At 45.9% G+C, this 19660-nt stretch overlaps 1 protein-coding gene across 1 annotated transcript in view; it reads left to right on the plus strand.

Moving 5' to 3' along the window:
* FAM184B (family with sequence similarity 184 member B) overlaps positions 1 to 14372 on the plus strand; it is a 176486-nt gene extending 162114 nt beyond the window's left edge. Inside the window, exons 12-14 of the mRNA XM_040335203.1 lie at positions 4906 to 5016; positions 10810 to 11012; positions 14102 to 14372. Coding sequence (XP_040191137.1) covers positions 4906 to 5016; positions 10810 to 11012; positions 14102 to 14192 — 405 coding nt within the window. The 3' untranslated portion in view covers positions 14193 to 14372. The remainder of the gene's footprint in view (positions 1 to 4905; positions 5017 to 10809; positions 11013 to 14101) is intronic.
* The last annotated feature ends 5288 nt before the right edge of the window (positions 14373 to 19660 follow it).

Here is a 19660-nt window from a genome sequence, read left to right on the forward strand (position 1 = left end):
ATTTTTACCTCAGACAGCGGCCGTCTTGGAAATCTCCTTGGTAACGCTGTGATTCTTTTCTGAGGTAACAAAGCAGTCAGTGCTGCTGTGTTCTATGAGGTAATTTTTACCTCAGACAGCGGCCGTCTTGGAAATCTCCTTGGTAACGATGTGATTCTTCCCTGAGATGACTCGGCACAGCCTCTGGTCAGTTTTAGTGCTATTACAGTTTTAGTGCTGTGAATCTTCCATGAGGTGAATACACATCACAGTCAGCACATCAGAGCACACCTGAGGTTTTTCAGCTCCCTCTGCAGCTGGGTGGGGTGGTGAATACCGGGGGCCCCCATGCTCTGCAATAGCAGCAAGGAGGTGACCAGTGGGGTTTTTTTGTCCTGCCTTGCAGGGTGGGTGACTCAGCGCTGACACTATGGAACTCAAGCTATGCCTGAGTTAACCCTTAATGCCCCTCCCCCTGCCACATCTGTTATGTTGGCTGTCCTGGGTTTCTTGCCAGGTTTGAAGCAGCTAGTGGCCGGATGGGGGGTAAAAAAGCGCCCCCTCCCTGAAGCCTGCTTCTGGGGATGACACAGAATCGCTGTTTTTTTCTGGTTCTGTTATGTCAGAGGCTGCGGGTTTTAACCCTTATGGATAGTGAGGATGACTCTGCTGCAGTCAGTTGCTGGCAAGAATTTGTTGGAGCTCTTGTTTCTGCGGTGCGTGAGGCTCTAAAAATTGAGGATGTGGCGGAGACACCTCCGTGTCAGTACCAGCAGACTACCACGCATCGCTGAAGTGTTTCCTTGTGTTCCTTATTTGGACTATATGTTATACAAGGAATGGGATGCACCGCAAAAAGTTTGTCAAAAAACTTTGCAACCCGTTACCCCCTTGAGGGGGGCTTTAAAAAAAAAAAAAAAAAAAAGTAGGTCTCTCCTCCGCCAGTGGACCCCCCTGTGTCCAGACTGCGCAAGGCCACCACATTGCCTGTGGAAGGGGCTCCTGCATTTCAGGATCCCGCTGATAGGAGAGTGGAGGCCGTGGCCCGCTCCCTATTCACGGTGGTGGGTTCGGCGGTGAGGCCGGCTCTGGCCGGGGCCCTGGCAGGCCCCGACTAAAAGGGCGAAGCTCCTGCTGCAGGAGCTGGAAGAAGGACCTCTAAGGTGGCCTTGGTGATCACCGTTAAGGGTGAACGGTCCTTTTGGGTCTTCCCTGACTGGCATCATTGAGGATGCCACAGGTGGTAAGCGCATGCTGTTCCCACGGTTTGGGAAGGGCTAGGGACCTCGCCCTGTGCAAGGACCCTCCTTGCCTACCTCCGAGCGTTTTTTCGCTCGCCCTGTGCGGTGGGGGTAGGTCTACATGGTGCTTGAATCCCCGCTGCGGGGTAGCAGCGCACCGGATACCGCATGCCTAACAAGTCTGCGGACATACCTGCTTCCGCCTGAAGGTCTGCTCCCGCCCGTGTCTCGGGTGGGAGACTGGCTTCGCATTGCGAAGTGTTTTCCTTGGGGTACAAGATTGAGTTTCTCTCTTGTCTGCCAAACAGGTTTTTTCCCTCCGGCTTCTGGCCTCCTCCGGTTCGCCGGTTGACTCCGTCAGGGGCTGTCCAGGATCTTCTGGTCAGGGGAGTGATTGTGCCAGTTCCCTCGTTGGAACGGTCTCGGGGTTTTACTCCATTCTGTTTGTGTCCCCATGGAGGATGGGGCCCGGTCGATCCTGGGCCTCAAGTCCCTCGTTTTGTTTTGTCAGGTTTTTCTGGCATCCTTGGATGTCATGAACGTGTACCTGCATATCCTCAAACCACCAGAGATTCTGTGCTTTGCGGTCGGGGGGGACCATTTTCAATGGTGTCCTTCCCATTCGGCGGGTTTTCGCCAAGGTGCTCGTACCGATACTGGCCCGGCTGTGACAGCGGGGGTTTGTTATCATGGGATGTCTGGACGACATTCTCCTACGAGCTTCTTCGAGCTCTGCATTGGTGGAGCCGTGTCTATCACGTGTCAGGCTCTCCGAGTGTTCGGCTGGTTTCTGGATTGTCCTGAAATCAGGGTTGATTCCGTCTCAGGGATACCTGAGACTGGTCCTGGATTCCTCCGGGGCGGGAGTGTTTTTCTCCTAGCGGAAAAACTTCAGACTCTGCTATCTGCTGTGCAGCAGTTGCCGACCCAGAAGCGGTCATCTCTGCGATTCTGCAGGAAGGTTCTGGGTCAGTTGGTAGCCTCTTTCGAGGCGGTTCCGTATGCCCAATTCCACGCCAGGGTACTACGGAGGGAACTGCTGTCACGATGGGACTAGCTTCCGTCATCTCTGGATTACCAGATTCAGTTGAGTCATCTGATCATGTCTCCCCTGGTGTGGTGGCTGGCGTTTCCGGTGCTTCGGGCCGGAAAGTCATTTTTCTGCAGGCCACTGGACAGTGGTCACGACGGATGCCAGCCTCTCCGGTTGGGGAGGGGCGCTTGGGGCACCCAGTCAGCCCAGGGGCACTGGACTCAGGTGGAGTCCTGCCTACTGATCAACGTTCTGGAGCTCCGAGCAATCAAGCTTTGCCTTACCAGGTGGTCCCTGGATCTACAGGGCCGACCGGTCAGGATCCTGTCCGATAACACCACGTCCGTGGCGTAGGTTGATCATCAGGGAGGCACACGGAGTTCTGTTGCAGCGACGGGGGTCGCGCGCATCCTTTCGGTGGGCCGAAGGGTCCGTTCCGGCTCTATCGGCCGGGTACATTCTGGGAATACGGAATTGGCTAGCCGACTACCTAAGTCGCACTGCACTGGGCCAAGGAGAGTGGTCTCTCCACCCGCAGGTGTTTCGGGGTCTGTGCCGAAAGTGGGGCACTCCGGACGTGGACCTTCTAGCGTCCCGTCTCTATATCGGTAGGTGCCACGGTTCGTGGCCAGGTTTAAGGACCCGTGGGCGGACGCGTCAGGCGCGTTGGTGGCTCCTTGGGGTCGCTGTCGCCTACTTTACACCTTCCCTCCTCGGAAGCTTCTTCCTCGCCTGCTGCGCAGAGTAGAAGCTGTAGGGATTCTATCGGTCCTGATTGCCCCAGATTGGCCGCGTCGCTTCTGGTACGCGGACCAGGTGCGTCTGCTGGCAGACGCCCCCTAGCGTCTTCCCCTGGGAATTGATTTTCTGTTACAGGGTCCAATCTTCCACCCTGTTTCACAGCCACCGGCCTTAGCGGCGTGGCTGTTGAGAGCCAGGGGCTTAAGGACCGAGGCCTATTGGGCTCGGTGGTCTCTACCGTGCTGCCTGCACGGAGGTCTACCTCACGTAGGTTTTTTCCTCATACATGGAAGGCCTACTTCTCTGTGTGTGGGGAGATGAACTGGCACTCTCGTACATGCGTTGTGTACAGGATTCTGCTGTCTTTGCAGCAGGGAGTGGTTCAGGCTCTCGCCTTACGTACGGTTAGGAGCCAGATTTCTGCTCTGGCTGTTTTTTACTTGCAGCGACCCTTGGCATAGCACTCCTGGGTGCGTGCATTGGGTCAGGGGGTCTGGCAGGTGGCCCCTCCGGTGCGCCCTCCATTACCCCCATGGGACTTGAATTTAGTCCTTTCAGTGCTCGGGATGCTCCCTTTGAGGACATTCGGGAGGTTTTTTGTTTTATTGTCACAAAAGGTGATTTTATTTCTGGTAGCAATTACCTCGATCAGACGGGTGTCTGTCTGTTCTGGTGGCCTTGTCTTGCAAGGCTCCCTGCTTGGTCATCCGTAAGGATGAGATGGTGCTGCGGCCGCAGCCGTTTTTCTCCCTAAGGTCGTTTCGGCTTTTCACTTGGATGTGGACATTGTTCTTCCATCCTTGTGTCCTCAGCCGAAGAACCCGAAGGAGGCCACTTTACATTCTTTGGATGTGGTTCGGGCCCTTCGAGTTTACTTGTCGGCGACAGCTCCGTTCCGGATGTCGGACTCGCTGTTCGTGTCTGTGTCCGGTCCCAGTAAGGGCCTGGCAGTTTCGTCGGCCACCATTTCCAGGTGGATCCGACGGATTGTGCTTCAGGCCTATGCCCTGAAGGGCGGGCGCCCCCCTTTCGGGTCATGGCGCATTCGACCAGGGCGATCGGGGCCTCTTGGGCTTTCCGACACCAAGCCTCTGTGTTACTGGTGTGTAAGGCTGCGACCTGGTCGTCGGTCCACGCTTTTTCAAAGTTTTATATGGTGGATGTGAGTGCATCTTCGGATGCCTCCATTGGCCGCAGGGTGTTACAGGCGGCAGTTTAAGGTTGGAGTTCCTCCGTTGAGTAACTCCGGTTTTTGTTTGGGGTGTAACCTGTTTTTGCTGTGTTATTTTTCCCACCCCTCGAATTTTTTTGACACTGCTTGGGGACGTCCCTAAGGTCAATGAAGGCTGTGTCCGTCTATGAACGAAAGAGAAAAAAGGATTTTTGTACTCACCGTAAAATCCATTTCTCTGAGTTCATAGACGGACACAGCACCCACCCCTCCTTTGTTTGTACTGCTTGTTACGAACTGAGGCTGCTAAAGCAGGGTGTGGGTTATGCCTGGGGGAGCCACGCCCCCTGGGAGGAGCAGCATGAAGGAAAGTTTTTAACACCTTAAGTGCTGTAGAATTCTGCCTAAATCTCCTGGTAGGAAGAAGCATAACCCTAAGGTCAATGAAGGCTGTGTCCGTCTATGAACTCAGAGAAATGGATTTTACGGTGAGTACAAAAATCCTTTTTTTACAGATGCACTTGCTTAACAATATGCTAGTTTCAGCATTTTTCGGGGAAAAAAAATAAATGGTTTAAGCTGGGATTCCCCAACAAATGCAGTCTTGATATGTTTAAAATGGAGTTCAGCATTGTTGTTATGCTTTCTTTTGGCACAGTGTAGTTTTACAAAACAACCATTACAGGGAACACATTCTGGTTCATAAAATGAAGATTTATAGCATTATTATTATTTTATAGGAAATTCAGAACTTTGATGATGACCTTGCAATGCCACTTATTCAGGAAACACATAGAAGTCAGTCATTTTCCTGCAATCCAAATGGTGGCAGTTTAACACCCACAATGAAGGTAAAACCCTAAAATACTGTACTTCACTGTTTAAAGGTAATCTAATATTCTACTTTTTTTTTTATTTGTGCTTGTATGTGACTGTGATCACCTAAATGTGTATATTTTCAACATGTGCTAAATGTACAGTAAATAATATTATTAATATTTTTTTGCGATTTGAAGAGCTCAATAAATTGAATGATAAAGGATGCCATAGACATCAACTGATCCTTAACGTAGCCCCGTTATGAAAGAAATATGGGGGCTTCTATTGCTAGCCTTCTTCTGAAAAATGTTTGTTGACTGGCTTGTTCTGACATTAATCTTTTTTGAGTCACAGACCTGGAACATGCATTCTATAAATAAGTATCAGAATTCTTCATCTCTATACTTGTTTCAGATCAGTAACTCAAGAAGCTAATGCACCAGAATGACAGCCAGGCAACAATCATTTTCAGTTAGAATGGTCAGCCACCATGATTCTCCCATGACAGATTTCCTCTAAAGCAAAGTGTTTTGCCCGTGTAGATCCACTTGAAAGTGAAGTGTGGTTATACTTCAGGCTGGGTTCACATATGTGTGAATTGAATGAGGTTTTCACCACATTCAATTTGCATGACATGCGAGTGTGTCCGGCTCTCAATGGAGCTGGTTCACACAGGTCTGGGGCAACCGTGGTGCAGATTGCAAAAGGATCCTGTGCGTTTTTTGGAATCAGTTCAGGTGCAAATTTAGTCAAAAATTCAGGCCCGAATCGCACCTGAACCGGTGAACAGAAACGCACATTCCTAGCACGGTGACCGAGCTGTCACAGACAGTTCCCAGTCTTTGTTTATGATTCTAAATCATGTGACCACTGTGAGAGCCTCCCAGGGTTTACACTTAGGTAAAGAAAGCGGGAACCAGTTAAATTGCCAACATTTTGGGGATTAAAGTGTTTACATTAGGCAACCGAAAGAGTTGGAGATTTACCTGAACAACATGGGATAAGTCAAAGATCACCAGGCACAGTGTCGCCCAATGTCGTCTCCTCACACCTGATTTAAACCTCTAATTCCTGTACTATTGTGTTGCAATTGGGAGCATTGCAAGGCAGTAATTTGTGTAAATCAGGTGGTGAAGAGGCAACATATCGCTTCCTCACTACCTGTCAAACACACTCGGATTGCTTTTTAGAGGAGCAGCAGTGCCTGTTGTGCTTCTAAATGAGCCCCATTCAAATAAAAGGGGCCACTTTGCAAGCGCCCCGCAACCACGTGTTTGTGCAGGGTCCAAGGGGTTAGCAGGTGGTAAAGGGGCAATACATTGCCCTCTCACTGCCTGTTTAACATCTTGGTTGCTGTACTGAGAGTGGCCTCATTCACTTGAATGGGTCATGCTTGGCAGGTGATACACCCACCCACCATGACAGGGTAAATAACTCCTGCTGTGGCTGCTACATGTGTACACCCCTTGCCACCGCAGCTAAAGGGGGTGCAGTTGGGGTGGGGATGATGAAAACACTTCTCAACTATGGGGGTTCTACCACCCCCCTAAACCACAAATATAAACAAGCCCTTACTGTCCTGAGGTCCCTATTAGGAAGTTTTTACACTGATGTGCTGTGGTTTACCTGCACTAGCAATGAACCCTAGGGAAAAAAATTCCTACACCTGGAGGTGTTCAGAAATTGTGTAATAGGTGGAGGGACACTGGATGTGGACTTCCTGGCCTCCAGGGTCATCACCAATCTGAGTAGGTTTGTCTTCACATGCAAAGATTTTCAGGCATGAGCAGTGAATGCTCTGGTGACTCTCTGATCAGTACAGCCTGATCTACACCTTTACTCCTCTGAAGCTTCTGCCCCATCTTCTTCTGGCGAGCCAATAGCTCTGAAATGGCCCAGGTGGGTGTGGTGCTCTGACCTGAACAAACTTCTGGTAGACGCAACATGGGCTCTTCCAGATCAACTGGATAGTAATAAAGAATAATTTCATAATAATTAGTAGAGTATGATAATGTATATACTTTTGTTATGTTTTCTTTGACAAAAAGTCATGATTTTATAAAATGAATACAATTGTACAATTGTACAGTGGTGTTCAGCTTTTCTTGCTGTTTTACACCACAACCCATGGAATCTGTATAGATACACTCGGGTGTAGAAGATGCCTGCATATAATAACCAGATCACTTACACCAATATCACTACAATACTATTGTATAGCAATTATAAATGGGCTACCTTTTGGGTTCAGTTTTTTCTTTCCACCTTCCCCAGAGGTCTTTTTGAGTCAGTGATTCCCACACTTCTAAAAGCTTGTAAATCCATCCCTTGCAAGGTCTACCATTTTAAATCAAATGCTTACTTCCCATAGTGTGTGAAAAAAAAGTTCACCCATTAAACACTCCATGAGACTCATCCTGACCTTTTTGCAGTCATTTGCAATTTTTCAATTGTTTTTAAAAGGTAAATTGAGGTGGTTGTATTATGATAACTATATTTATATTTGTTAGAGATTTTGTATATAGCCCTACAGAACAGACAGACAGTGCACAGTCCACATGGGCTTTGCTGCTTAACTGGAGACAGGAAACAAGATTTTTTTTTCAGGATAAGACATAAAAACGTATAAACAACTGTCATCAATGACTGAAGAATATATCTGTAGTTGTATACCAGTTTACCAGGTGTGTCCCAATTTTGCATGCCTGCTCCTAGCTGTGGGCATGCAGATCTTGAACATATTTTTGTTTATTTACATATAGTATATCTGATGATTTATTTGTTTTATTTTATGTGTATTTATTAATGTTTTTTCCATTTATCTATTGTAAAATATTAATAAGCTCCAGAAGAAGTGTCATATTGTGAAACATGTCAAGCTTGAACCCCAAAAAGGTTGTATTCTGCCCCCACTGTTAAGGGAACCCCCAGTGGTCATTACACTCAGTGACCCAGGCCCTGCTACTAGAGTTGGATGGGCTAATTACCGCTTGTATAAGTCTGTACTTTATATGTTATTAAGTTATTTTTTGTACATTGTTTTTATAAATAAAATTACTATTTTTTTTAATACATTGGTGCCTGTAAAGTCCATGATTCTTTCTAAATGTAATCAAACCAGTTATTAGGACGTGGCACTTTTTACCATTATTTATACACCCACAGTACCATCCTGTGGTGGTGTATTTGTGCTAGTTTATTTGCTATACAAAAGTACACTCACTGGCCACTTTATTTGGTACACCTGTTCAATTGCTTTGTAACACAAATTGCTAATCAGCCAATCACATGGAAGAAACTCAAAGCATTTAGGCATCTAGATGTGGTGAAGACAACTTGCTGAAGTTCAAACCAAGCATCAGAATGGGGAAGAAAGAGGATTTAAGTGACTTTGAACGTGGCATGGTTGTTGCTGCCAGACAGGCTGGTCTGAGTCTTTCAAAAACTGCTGATCTACTAGGATTATCACAGACAACCATCTCTAGGGTTTACAGAGAATAGTCGGAAAAAAGGAAAATATCCATTGACGGACAGTTGTGTGGACGAAAAAGCCTTGTTGATGTCAGAGGTCAGAGGAGAATGGACAGAATGGTTCGAGATAATAGAAAGGCAAAAGTAACTCAAATAACCATTAGTTACAACCAAGGTATACAGAATACCATCTCTGAATGCACAACACATCGAACCTTGAAGCAGATGGGCTACAGCAGCAGCAGACCACACCTGACGCCTCTCCTGTCAGCTAAGAACAGAAAACTGAGGCTATAATTCACACAGGCTCACCGAAATTGGACAATAGAAGACTGAAAAAACAGATTGATTTCAGCTGCAACATTCAGATGGTAGGGTCCGAATTTGGTGTAAACAACAAATGAAAGCATGGATCCATCCCGTCCTGCCTTGTGTCAAAGGTTTGGTTTGGGGGATATTTTCTTGGCACACTTTGGGCCCTTTAACACCAATTGAGCATCTTTAAATGCCACAGCCTAACTGAGTATTGTTGCTAACCATGTCTTTCCCTTTATGACTACAGTGTACCCAGGGCTTTTTTTCAGTTGCAACACAGTTCTGGCACCTCCAGCACTGAATGTAATGGCAGGAGGTGCTGGGGTGTGCTGGAGGGTCTATTGATGATGGCTGCTGGGGGATCTATTTTTGCATGAGGGTCGCTTGTTGCTGGGGGCTCAGTTGTTGCTGTGAGGGGTCTACTGTTGAGGGAGGGATCTATTGTTGCTGGCTGCTGGTGGGTCTATTGATGCTGGTTTCTGGGAAAGCTGTTGCTGATTCTGTGGATCTATGGTTGCTTGGGTGCATCCGTTGTTGTTGGAGGGGTCTATTGTTGTGTGGGGGATCTACTGTTGCTGACTGCAGGGATCTATTTTACTGCTTTTCTTGTTATCGTTAACACATTCCATACAAATTACTTTGCACCACAAAATGATACTTGGTTCTGTATTCTCTTAAAGGGGTCATGCTGGTAGGCGGGTAGGGGGAAGAACCAAGGGATGGTACTGGGAGGTGGGTAGGGGGTTGAACCAAGGGATGGTACTGGGAGGTGGGTAGGGGGTGGAACCAAGGGACGGTACAGAGAGGTGGGTAGGGGGTGGAACCAAGGGACAGTGCTTGGAGGTGGGTAGGGGGCAGAGACAAGAGGTGACTCAAAAGGTGGGTAGTTCCTGCACCTATTCTCTGAGGAAATAAAAAGCGTGTACCTATCTTCTGATGGCTACTTCGAGCAAGATAATGACACAAAGCTCAAATAATCTCAAACTGGTTTCTTGAATATGAAAATTAGTTCACTATACTCCAATGGCCTCCACAGTCACCAGATCTCAATCCAATAGAGCATCTTTGGGATGTGGTGGAATGGGAGATTCGCATCATGGATGTGCAGATGACAAATCTGCAGAAACTACATGGTGCTATCATGTCAATATGGACCAAAACCTCTGAGAAATTTTTTCAACGCCTTGTTGAATTTATGCCACAAATAATTAAGGCAGTTCTGAAGGAAAAAGGGGGTTCAACCCTGTACTAGCAAGGTGTACCTAATTAAGTGGCTTGTGAGTGTACATGAACAATGTATTCAAACACCCCCACTCAACAACTACTCCTTATATCAGTCCTATTTAGGATCTCAGTTCTATAAATCTGTTTCTTGTAGGTGGTTTTACAAGAGGAGGAAGGGGGAGGGTTTAAATACCTTCCCAGCAGCCAGTATCAAGATGATTGTTTGCGTCAATAAAGAGATTTTTGCAACTTACACACAAGATGCTCTTCTTAATTTTTCACCTATCTTTCTGGCTGGGTCATGTATGAACAAAAAGAAAACTAGATTTTTGTACTTATGAAATCTGTTTCTTGACATTCCTTAAGGAAGATAGGTCCTGTACCTTTGTGTCTGTGATAAGTTAATTGAGCTAAATTTCTATTAAATTGAAGCATGCTGGGAGTAGGAGCAGTTATACCTGGCTGACCAACCACTTTTTTTACAGCAGTGTGACAAGTATAAAAATAAACTTTTTAGGGTATTTTAACAAGGGTTGTTTGATTGGGTCCGCTTGTCAGTTTTTCAGGTGGACCTGATCAGACCCTCCAGTCTCCCCTATGGAGCGGCGAATGTCAGCGGACACCTGCCACCATCCGATCTGATCCTGCCCGCAAAAGGCAACTGGATGGTGGATCCGTTTCCATCCAACTTCCCCATAGAGGAGAGTGGGACTGTGCCCACTCTGCACAGCGGTCAGAAAAATGTTGTGAATGCTTTGATGAATCAGGGCCACTGTCTGTAACTATTATTATTATTATTATTATTCTACTTTCAGAAAAAGAAGTTGGGTGAAATACCAACCCGTGTGATCAGCGTTCCCAATCTGGCAGTTTATGACAAAACCTTTACAAATAACAGTGTCAGCTCGAAAAAGCCAACAAGTCCTGTAAGAACGTCTCCCAGCTTAGATCACAGCATGAAGCCTGGCTATCCTTTCCGACAACCTGCACAGCTATTAGATATCATCCGGCCAAACAGGTAATAGTGTACAGCTGTTGTATCATAATAAAGGGAATTATATGATTATAATGACCCTCCCATTCAGATCCAGTATCTAAAGGACATAATTATAAGGGATATGCAAGGCAAATGCAGGTATCCAGCAAGAATGACCAGATCAGCAGGCTACACATCCAGTACTTAGAAACCAGACCTAGTGTGATTAAGTTTATCAATAAAAAAAAGATCCTTCCAACACCAACAAACCAAACAAGCCAAACAAACTAAAAGTGAGAAATAAATGTGAAAGTGCAGCAAACCCAAAACAACAACCTAACTAATACACACTTAGCTGGATTCACGTAGGGCGGCGTATGTTTCAGCCGGCGTAGCGTATCGTATTTACGCTACGCCGCTGTAAGTCAGAGAGGCAAGTGCTGTATTCACAAAGCACTTGCCTCCTAAGTTACGGCAGCGTAGCGTAAATGGGCCGGCGTAAGCGTGCCTAATTCAAATTGTGAAGAGGTGGACGTGTTTTATGTAAATAAACCATGACCCGACGTGATTGACGTTTTTAACGAACGGCGCATGCGCCGTCCGTGGACATATTCCAGTGTGCATTGTTCCAAAGTACGCCGCAAGGACTTATTGGTTTCGACGTGAACGTAAATTACGTCCAGACCCATTCAAGGACGACTTACGCAAACAACGTAAAATTTTCTAAATTCGACGCGGGAACGACATCCATACTTAACATTGGCTAGGCCAGCTTTTTGTTGGACTAACTTTACGCCTGAAAACGCCTTACGTAAACGGCGTATCTTTACTGCGACAGGCAAGCGTACGTTCGTGAATAGGCGTATCTCGCTGATTTACACATTCTAGGCGTAAATCAGCGTTCACGCCCCTAGCGGCCGGCGGAACTAGACAGCTAAGAACAGGGCAGGATCAGGACTGGGACTGCAAAGAAGGGGAGGATAGAGGGTACTGGATGCAGGTGGCAGGCTACAAGGCGCAGGCTAAAGGATCAGGATGGGGCACAGCTCACAGACAAACCACTGAAGCATCGATCTTCAAAGGAAGGTTTAAATAACTTCCCAGCAGCCAGTATCAAGAGCATCCTAATTAATAGGACAAGCTGGCTGCAAGGAGACGCCAGCTGATGGCCACTGAAACTGCGCCCTTTAGCTCCTAAACATTGTCATCAGCAAGGTGATCCAGGTCTTGACAGTCCCCCCCCCCCCCCCAGGATTGGCCTCTGGATGCCCCACTTTGCCTTGAATTTGAAAGTCAATGTGGGTGTAAAATAAGTCCAAAGAGGTTTCTCCTTAATCTGAGTCCTTCAACCCACAGAATGGCATTTCATTGGGGCATAAAAGCTGACTAGGTACCCTGCTGCTGGGGTCTGAAAGTTGGCTATGTTCCCCGCAGGACAGATCCCTGAAGAGGTGCAACATATGAAGCTTACAATTCCTTAGAGCAGCATGTGTCCTATTGATAGGACTCCAAAGGCCACCTGAAGGCTTAATACCAGAATCCCTGACGCCAGGGTGTCCCATTGCAACTGGACCTTCCACATCTGGGTTGCCAGAAACTGCTCCACACACTAACAGCCATGCAGGTCTACCCAAGGCATTGGTCACCCTACCCAGGCCCCCTAATGCACCTGGGATTGCTGAGATACCACCTAGTTCAGGCGAAGGCTCAGATGGAACTCTGCCCTTTCCCAGATGACCTCTTCTACTGGGGCGGAACTGAGGAATGCAACTCTCACATTCAAAGTGGGTATCTGGCCTTTGTGAAACAGAAACAAATGACTGCAAAAGGAAGTCAGTACAGGCAGCAAGAGAAATCTAAGACCAAACCGGTAACCCATGCCAGGCATTTAGCAAAAAGACTCAAATCTTGGTAGTGAAAACTAGCTTGGCATCAGGCACAAAACCATCAGAAACAGGCTGAACATTGTGCACGGAACCATCAGTGGCAGTCTGAGCATTGGGCACCAGACAATCAGTGGCAGGATGGGAATCAGGCACCAGATCACGATTGGCAGGCTGGGCATCGGGCACCAGACTATCAGTGGCAGACTGGGTATCGAGCACTGGACTATCAAAGGCAGGTGAAAAGTCTACTGGCAGTCACTGGCCCCCCAGCCTCCCCCCTGTTTTACTTACCTGAGCCCTGTCCCACGGCGAGGACGCACCATCTCTCTGCCTGGGGTTCTCTGGCTTTTGATTGGATAGATTGATAGCAGCGCAGCCATTGGCTCCCGCTGCTGTCAATCAAATCCAATGATGCGGGGCCGAGTCCTGTATTCGGAAGCTATGGACGCCGATTGCTGGACTCCGGAGCGCACCCACAAGGTAACCCCCCCGGAGGAGAGCTTATCCTAGGGGGGTTACCTGATGCGGGGAGGAGCCGCGTACACACGATCATTTTTCGGCATGAAAAAAAAATAGTTTTTAAAAAATGTAATTTAAAATGATCATGTGTGGGCTTCACATCATTTTTCGGGTTCTGAAAAACGACAATTTTTTTTTCTCGAACATGCTGCATTTTTTAACGACGTTTTAAACAATGTCGTTTTTCGGGTTGTAAAAAAATTATTGTGTGTGGGCTAAAACGACGTTAAAAACCTGCGCATGCTCAGAAGCAAGTTATGAGACGGGAGCGCTCGTTCTGGTAAAACTACCATTCGTAATGGAGTAAGCACATTCATCACGCTGTAAACAGACAGAAAATCGCGAATCGTCTTTTACTAACACGAAATCAGCTAAAGCAGCCCCAAGGGTGGCGTCATCCGCATGGAACTTCCCCTCTATAGTGCCGTCGTACGTCACCACGCTTTGCTAGAGCATTTTTTAAAAACGATGGTGTGTGGGCAACGTTGTTTTAATGATGAAGTTGGAAAAACTTCGTTTTTTCTACATGCCGAAAAACGTCATTTTTTTTTCATGCCGAAAAAAATGATTGTGTGTACGCGGCATTAGACTATGTGAACAAGCCATAAATTGAGACTTGTGTGTAAAGGGATCAGTGTTACAAAATTATATAACATGCTTTTTTTTAACTAAATTGACTTGTCTGTGTGTTTATGATGCATTTTTTTTTGTTTTGTTTTGTTTAAGACGAAACCCTGCCAGTGTACCCTTAAAAACAGAGGCAAAGGAACAGGAGTCCAAACGCCCTGAATGGTTTACAAAGTATTTTTCATTCTAAGAAGAATACAGAGCTGAAGTCACCATGAGCAGATGAATGAGCTGCATTACTACAATGCACACATTTCATTGCCATTGTTTTTGTTGTATATTTTAATTTTAATAAAATAATTATGTGAGCTTTTTCATGATATCAAATTGCTTCTTAATAATAAAAATTCAAGAAAGGCATTGTACTTTTTTTTTGTTTGTTTTCTTTGTGCCTGTGGCAGGACTGCCTACTTCAGTTGTCAGAGTGGGAAGAAATAATAAATGAGTTACGAATAATAAAGCATAACTAAAGTTATTTGTTTTTTAGTTTTGGACAGAGTGGAGAGGGATAAGAACATGTGTTAACTTTTTTGTTGCAACCCCTGCTCCCATTAGTGAGAGCCACTTTATCTACAGTATTTGTAATGTTTATGGTTATCATCAAAAGTAAAATGAAATCCCAAATTTTGGGTTGTCCCCAGAACAGTAATATAGGGCAAATATTCCAGTGGGGATACTAGTTCTGGTGACCCCAATGGATTCCCTTAAAGTAGAAGGCAAGTAAAATCCTAACTATACCTAAATGTACTCTCACCCCCCCATTCTATACCTATTCTGTTTACCCTGTAAAGAAAAGATGTCGATACTTACCTTTTCTGAAGTCACTTCGGTCTGGTCACATGATCAGGTCCCAACATCAGCTTCAGTTTAGAGGCGGGACAGCCAACAATGGGGGTGGGAGTACACTTAACCACTAAGGACCCGGACCAAAATGCAGGTAAAGGACCCGGTCAGCTTTTGCGATTCGGCACTGCGTCGCTTTAACTGACAATTGCGCGGTCATGCGACGTGGCTCCCAAATCAAAATGCAGGTAAAGGACCCGGTCAGTTTTTGCGATTCGGCACTGCGTCGCTTTAACTGACAATTGCGCGGTCGTGCGACGTGGCTCCCAAACAAAATTGGCGTCCTTTTTTTCCCACAAATAGAGCTTTCTTTTGGTGGTATTTGATCACCTCTGCGGTTTTTATTTTTTGTGCTATAAACAAAATCAGAGCGACAATTTTGAAAAAAATTCTATATTTTTGCCTTTTTGCTATAATAAATATCCCCCAAAAATATATAACAAAACTTTTTTTTTCCTCGGTTTAGGCCGATACATTTTCTTCTACCTATTTTTGGTAAAAAAAAATCGCAATAAGCGTTTATCGATTGGTTTGCGCAAAGTTTATAGTGTTTACAAAATAGGGGATAGTTTTATTGCATTTTTATTAATAATTTTTTTTTACTACTAATGGCGGTGATCAGCGATTTTTTTTTTTATGACCGCGACATTATGGCGGACACATCGGACAATTTTGACAAATTTTTGGGACAATTGTCATTTTCACAGCAAAAAAATCTATAAAAATGCATTGTTTACTGTGAAAATGACAATTGCAGTTTGGGAGTTAACCACTGAAGGGGTTAAGTGTGACCTCATATGTGTTTCTAACTGTAGGGGGCGGGGCTGGACGTGTGACCTCATTGATCGTACTTCCCTATATCAGGGAACACACGATTAATGACGGCGCCACAGTGAAGAACGGGGAAGCCGTGTTTACACACAGCTCTCCTCGTTCTTCAGCTCCGGGGAGTGATCGCGGGACTCCAGCGGCGAATGGGTCCGCGGGTCCCACGGCCACAGAGCTTCGGACCGGGTCGCGACCCACAGCTGGGCACTTAAAGAGGACGTACAGGTACGTGCTTGTGCCCAGCCGTGCCATTCTGCCAATGTAAATGTGCAGGAGGCGGTCCTTAAGTGGTTAAGCTCAGTTAGGATTTTCCTTGGCTTACTCTTTAATTTGCAGGGATTTCCTCTCACTTACTTCTTGTCCCAAAGCAAAACAGGAACGGTAAATCTCCTTAATTAGACACAGGTGGCAAAAACAGGAGTAATAACCCTCCCTTACTCTATCCAAAATGAAAAAAAAGGTTTGCCTATACTTCTACTTAGCCAATAACTGTGGAATTGCCAACGATGGAAGGTATGACGCTGAACACTTTCATATAGAGGGATATCCTGGTGGAAGGATGATGTGGAAAAGCTAAAAACAAAAAAAGTTTTAAATGGTCTATGCATAGTATACTCAGGGGCGGACTTACCATCCGGGCACTGGCCGAGGGCCCCATGCCACTAGGGGGTCCCATCAGGGTTTCCAGCCTCAGTAGAACCAGGGACAGTATGGAAAAATCTGTTTTTTTTACATCTGTCCCTGAAATGTCCCTTACCACCATCCCTTTGGTCTAAAAATCCCAAGATTATAGCTGCCCCGCCTCTCCAGTACCTTTTCAGTGTGTGTATGTGTATTCTGTGTGTGTGTGTATACTGTATGTGTGTTTGTGTATACTGCGTGGACCCATAATCTATTGCCTGGGGGCCCCATAATCTTCTATTGCCTGGGAGCCCCATAATCTCCTATTGCCCGGGGGCCCCATGTCAGTCCACCCCTGAGTATAATGTACAAGTTTGTTGCAGTCTTGCACTACTACTGGGTTACTTCATAACCAGCAACTGTTGAAATTAACACTAACAGGAGTACCTAATATACAACACAATATAAAGATTGCAGTGGTTAAAATTATGTAACAGTGCACCTTATATTGGAAGTCAGTGGGAGAAAGAACAAATATCCCACTGCTGGTTAGTGGGAGGAAAATGCAGTAATGACCTTGCCGGAGAGAAATCTCCTGCGTGCATGTGCGGGAGTGACGACATCGCCGCTCCAGCCAATCACAGCGCTGGAGCGGCGATACCCGGAAGACACGCCGAGGAAAGATGACATCTCCCTCGGCGTGGGCCAGGTTCGTTCCAAGGTAAGTATTTCATAATCAGCTAGTATGCGGTGCATACTAGCCGATTATGGCTTTTGCTTTTCAGGTTTAAAAATAAATAAATAAATGACAGTGGGTATACAACCGCTTTAACATACATATGCACACACACATGCATACATACATGCACACATATATACATACACATGCATGCACACATACATATACACACATATACATGCACATTGCGCGCACACACACACAAACAGTAGATAGATAGTCATAAAAAAAAACGGCAGACATTTACCTTGGCTCTTCCTGCCGGGTACTGCACTCTAGGGGGAGACAAAGAGCACACACTACTTTCATGTGACAAGCTCCTTCCATGCACAGTTCGGCTGACGATCGAGGAGCTCATCTCAACTGCCTCTGCCGCTCAACTGACGATCCTTCTATCGAAGAGTACAGGGGGCCCTCAAGGGCCCCCTGCAGCAAGGGGCCCGGTCGCCATTGCGATCTCAGCGACCCCTATAATTCCGCCACTGCTGACACCATGCTCTGAATCCCAGGCACTCTTCCCTAGCAGTGCTGCAGCAGTAAAATGCCCTGGCCTGCTCACCGGCCGTCTCCTCAGGCCTTGTATTCCATCCACTGGGGTGAATCACTTGAGAAACCGGAAGTGATGTCGCAGGTCGATAAAAGTACCACCTACGTCCTACGGACAGCGCCAATCAGGAGCTTAGTAGCACACTAAGGAAACATAATGCTAAAGTGGGAGTGTTCGTGGCGCACCGCTCTGCGTCCCGAACACACTCTAAAGGATGCAAATAGAGCTTCTTAGCCACAAATACATGTTTGCAAACATGTCATGCTTCCCAAAGCATCTGTGTGTCCGGCGCCCCGCAAAGATTTATTTATTTTTGATTTGGGGGGGGGGGGCGGCACCCCTGTGCCCCCCAATGGATGGGCAGCCGCTGCTAATGCATGAGTATCAGTTAATTGAGGAATTCCATCCACATTAGCCATAGAAAGCACCCTTTTCCATTCTCATCAGATGTTTTGTTCGGTGACCAATTCTCTAACTGAAGGGACTACAAAAGTTTTCCAATATCTGGGAATCAAGGTTGAGCCAGCTAAATTAGGTAATTAGAAGAGACCTTTTTTAATTAGTTTGATAGATCTAGGGATCATCGGGAGAAAAGCTACCTCCAGTTGTTCAGGCCATTGGTTAGCTGTAATAAAGTGGCTTTACTTAAACATGGTCTTCCAGAATGGTGGAATATTCAGACAGGACCAACACAGATGCAGATGCGTGCCACCTGGTTTACCGCATCTCCAACACTGGTTCAGGAATGGAAGGATTTCTTTTATGAAGGAGTGATGGGGGTTCTATACCACCTAGTTAATCATTTGTAGTTTCTGTCCTGTGTGTGGGAAGCTATGGACTCAAGGTCTCAAGAAATTAGTCATTACTTCAGGTGTGTTCAATTTACAGAGATCGGCACCACAGCTTTTAGACTAACTTTCAACACAGAACAAAAATACACAAATTTGGGTTAATTTTTACAAAATATATTTTTTACAGAACTTTCAGTATTTTTTTCATTTATAGAGCAAAAAAATACAAAACCCAGCAGTGATTAAATACCACCAAAAGAAAGCTCCATTCGTGTGAAAAAAAAAAAAAAAGACAAATATTTCATATGGGTACAGTGTTGCAGGACTGAGTAACGGTCATTCAAAATGTGAGAGCACCGAAAGCTAAAAATTGGGCATCATGGGAAATGTGGTTCCAAAACATCTGGGGTGCCAAGGTTCACCATCACTCAGCGGTTTATTCAAACATATAACAAACAGGGTACTCACATTTAAAACAGTAATGTAGTGTATATCAGAAACGAGCAGGGAGCTCACACCGTGCAAAAGTCACTTCCGGTGTCCTAGCGTCTGACGTGTATTGTCACGTGAATTCATCTGAGATTCCTATCTCCGATGAAGTCACGAGACAGGGACGATAGATTTTGTAAATAAGAACGTTTTCTTCTTCACTGGTGGGCACAGATGAGGGTGTACTGACAGGCACTGATAAGGCTGCACTTATTGGCAATCATAGGCTGCACTGATGGGTGGCACTGATATGGGAGAAACTGCTGGTGGGCACCGATTGGCATCAGTGGTGGGCATCCTTGGGGGGCCACTATGATAATCAAATCAGCGCAGACCCCCCCCCCAGTCAGGAGAGCCGCTGATCGACTATCCTCTACTCGTGTCTCTCAGACACGTGTGAGGAAAAGCCGTCTATCGTGATTGGACACAGTTGACCAGGTGGTAAAAAGCCTCAGTCAGAGGCTCTTTACAGAGATCAGTGTTTCGATGTGTCAGACTTGTTATCCTGATCATGTTATATGATATCCGGTCAGGATAACACAACCACTTTGCGCACATCATATTGCCATTCTGCTATACCCAACGCCTTATAATCATAAGCAGCACAAACAGGCATTTTATACTTGAAAAAAGAGAAAAACTCCTTTAAAAATTTTACATTCCATGTACTCGCTATCATAAAATCCATTCCATAAAAAACGTAAATCATTACATTCCTGTATTTAACCGAGAGTAAAAATAAACAGTAAGGAATTGCAGCCATTTTTTGGAAATAATAATAAAAAAAAAGTCTATAATAA

This window comes from Rana temporaria, chromosome 1 (assembly GCF_905171775.1).
Source record: "Rana temporaria chromosome 1, aRanTem1.1, whole genome shotgun sequence".
Classification (NCBI taxonomy): domain Eukaryota; kingdom Metazoa; phylum Chordata; class Amphibia; order Anura; family Ranidae; genus Rana; species Rana temporaria.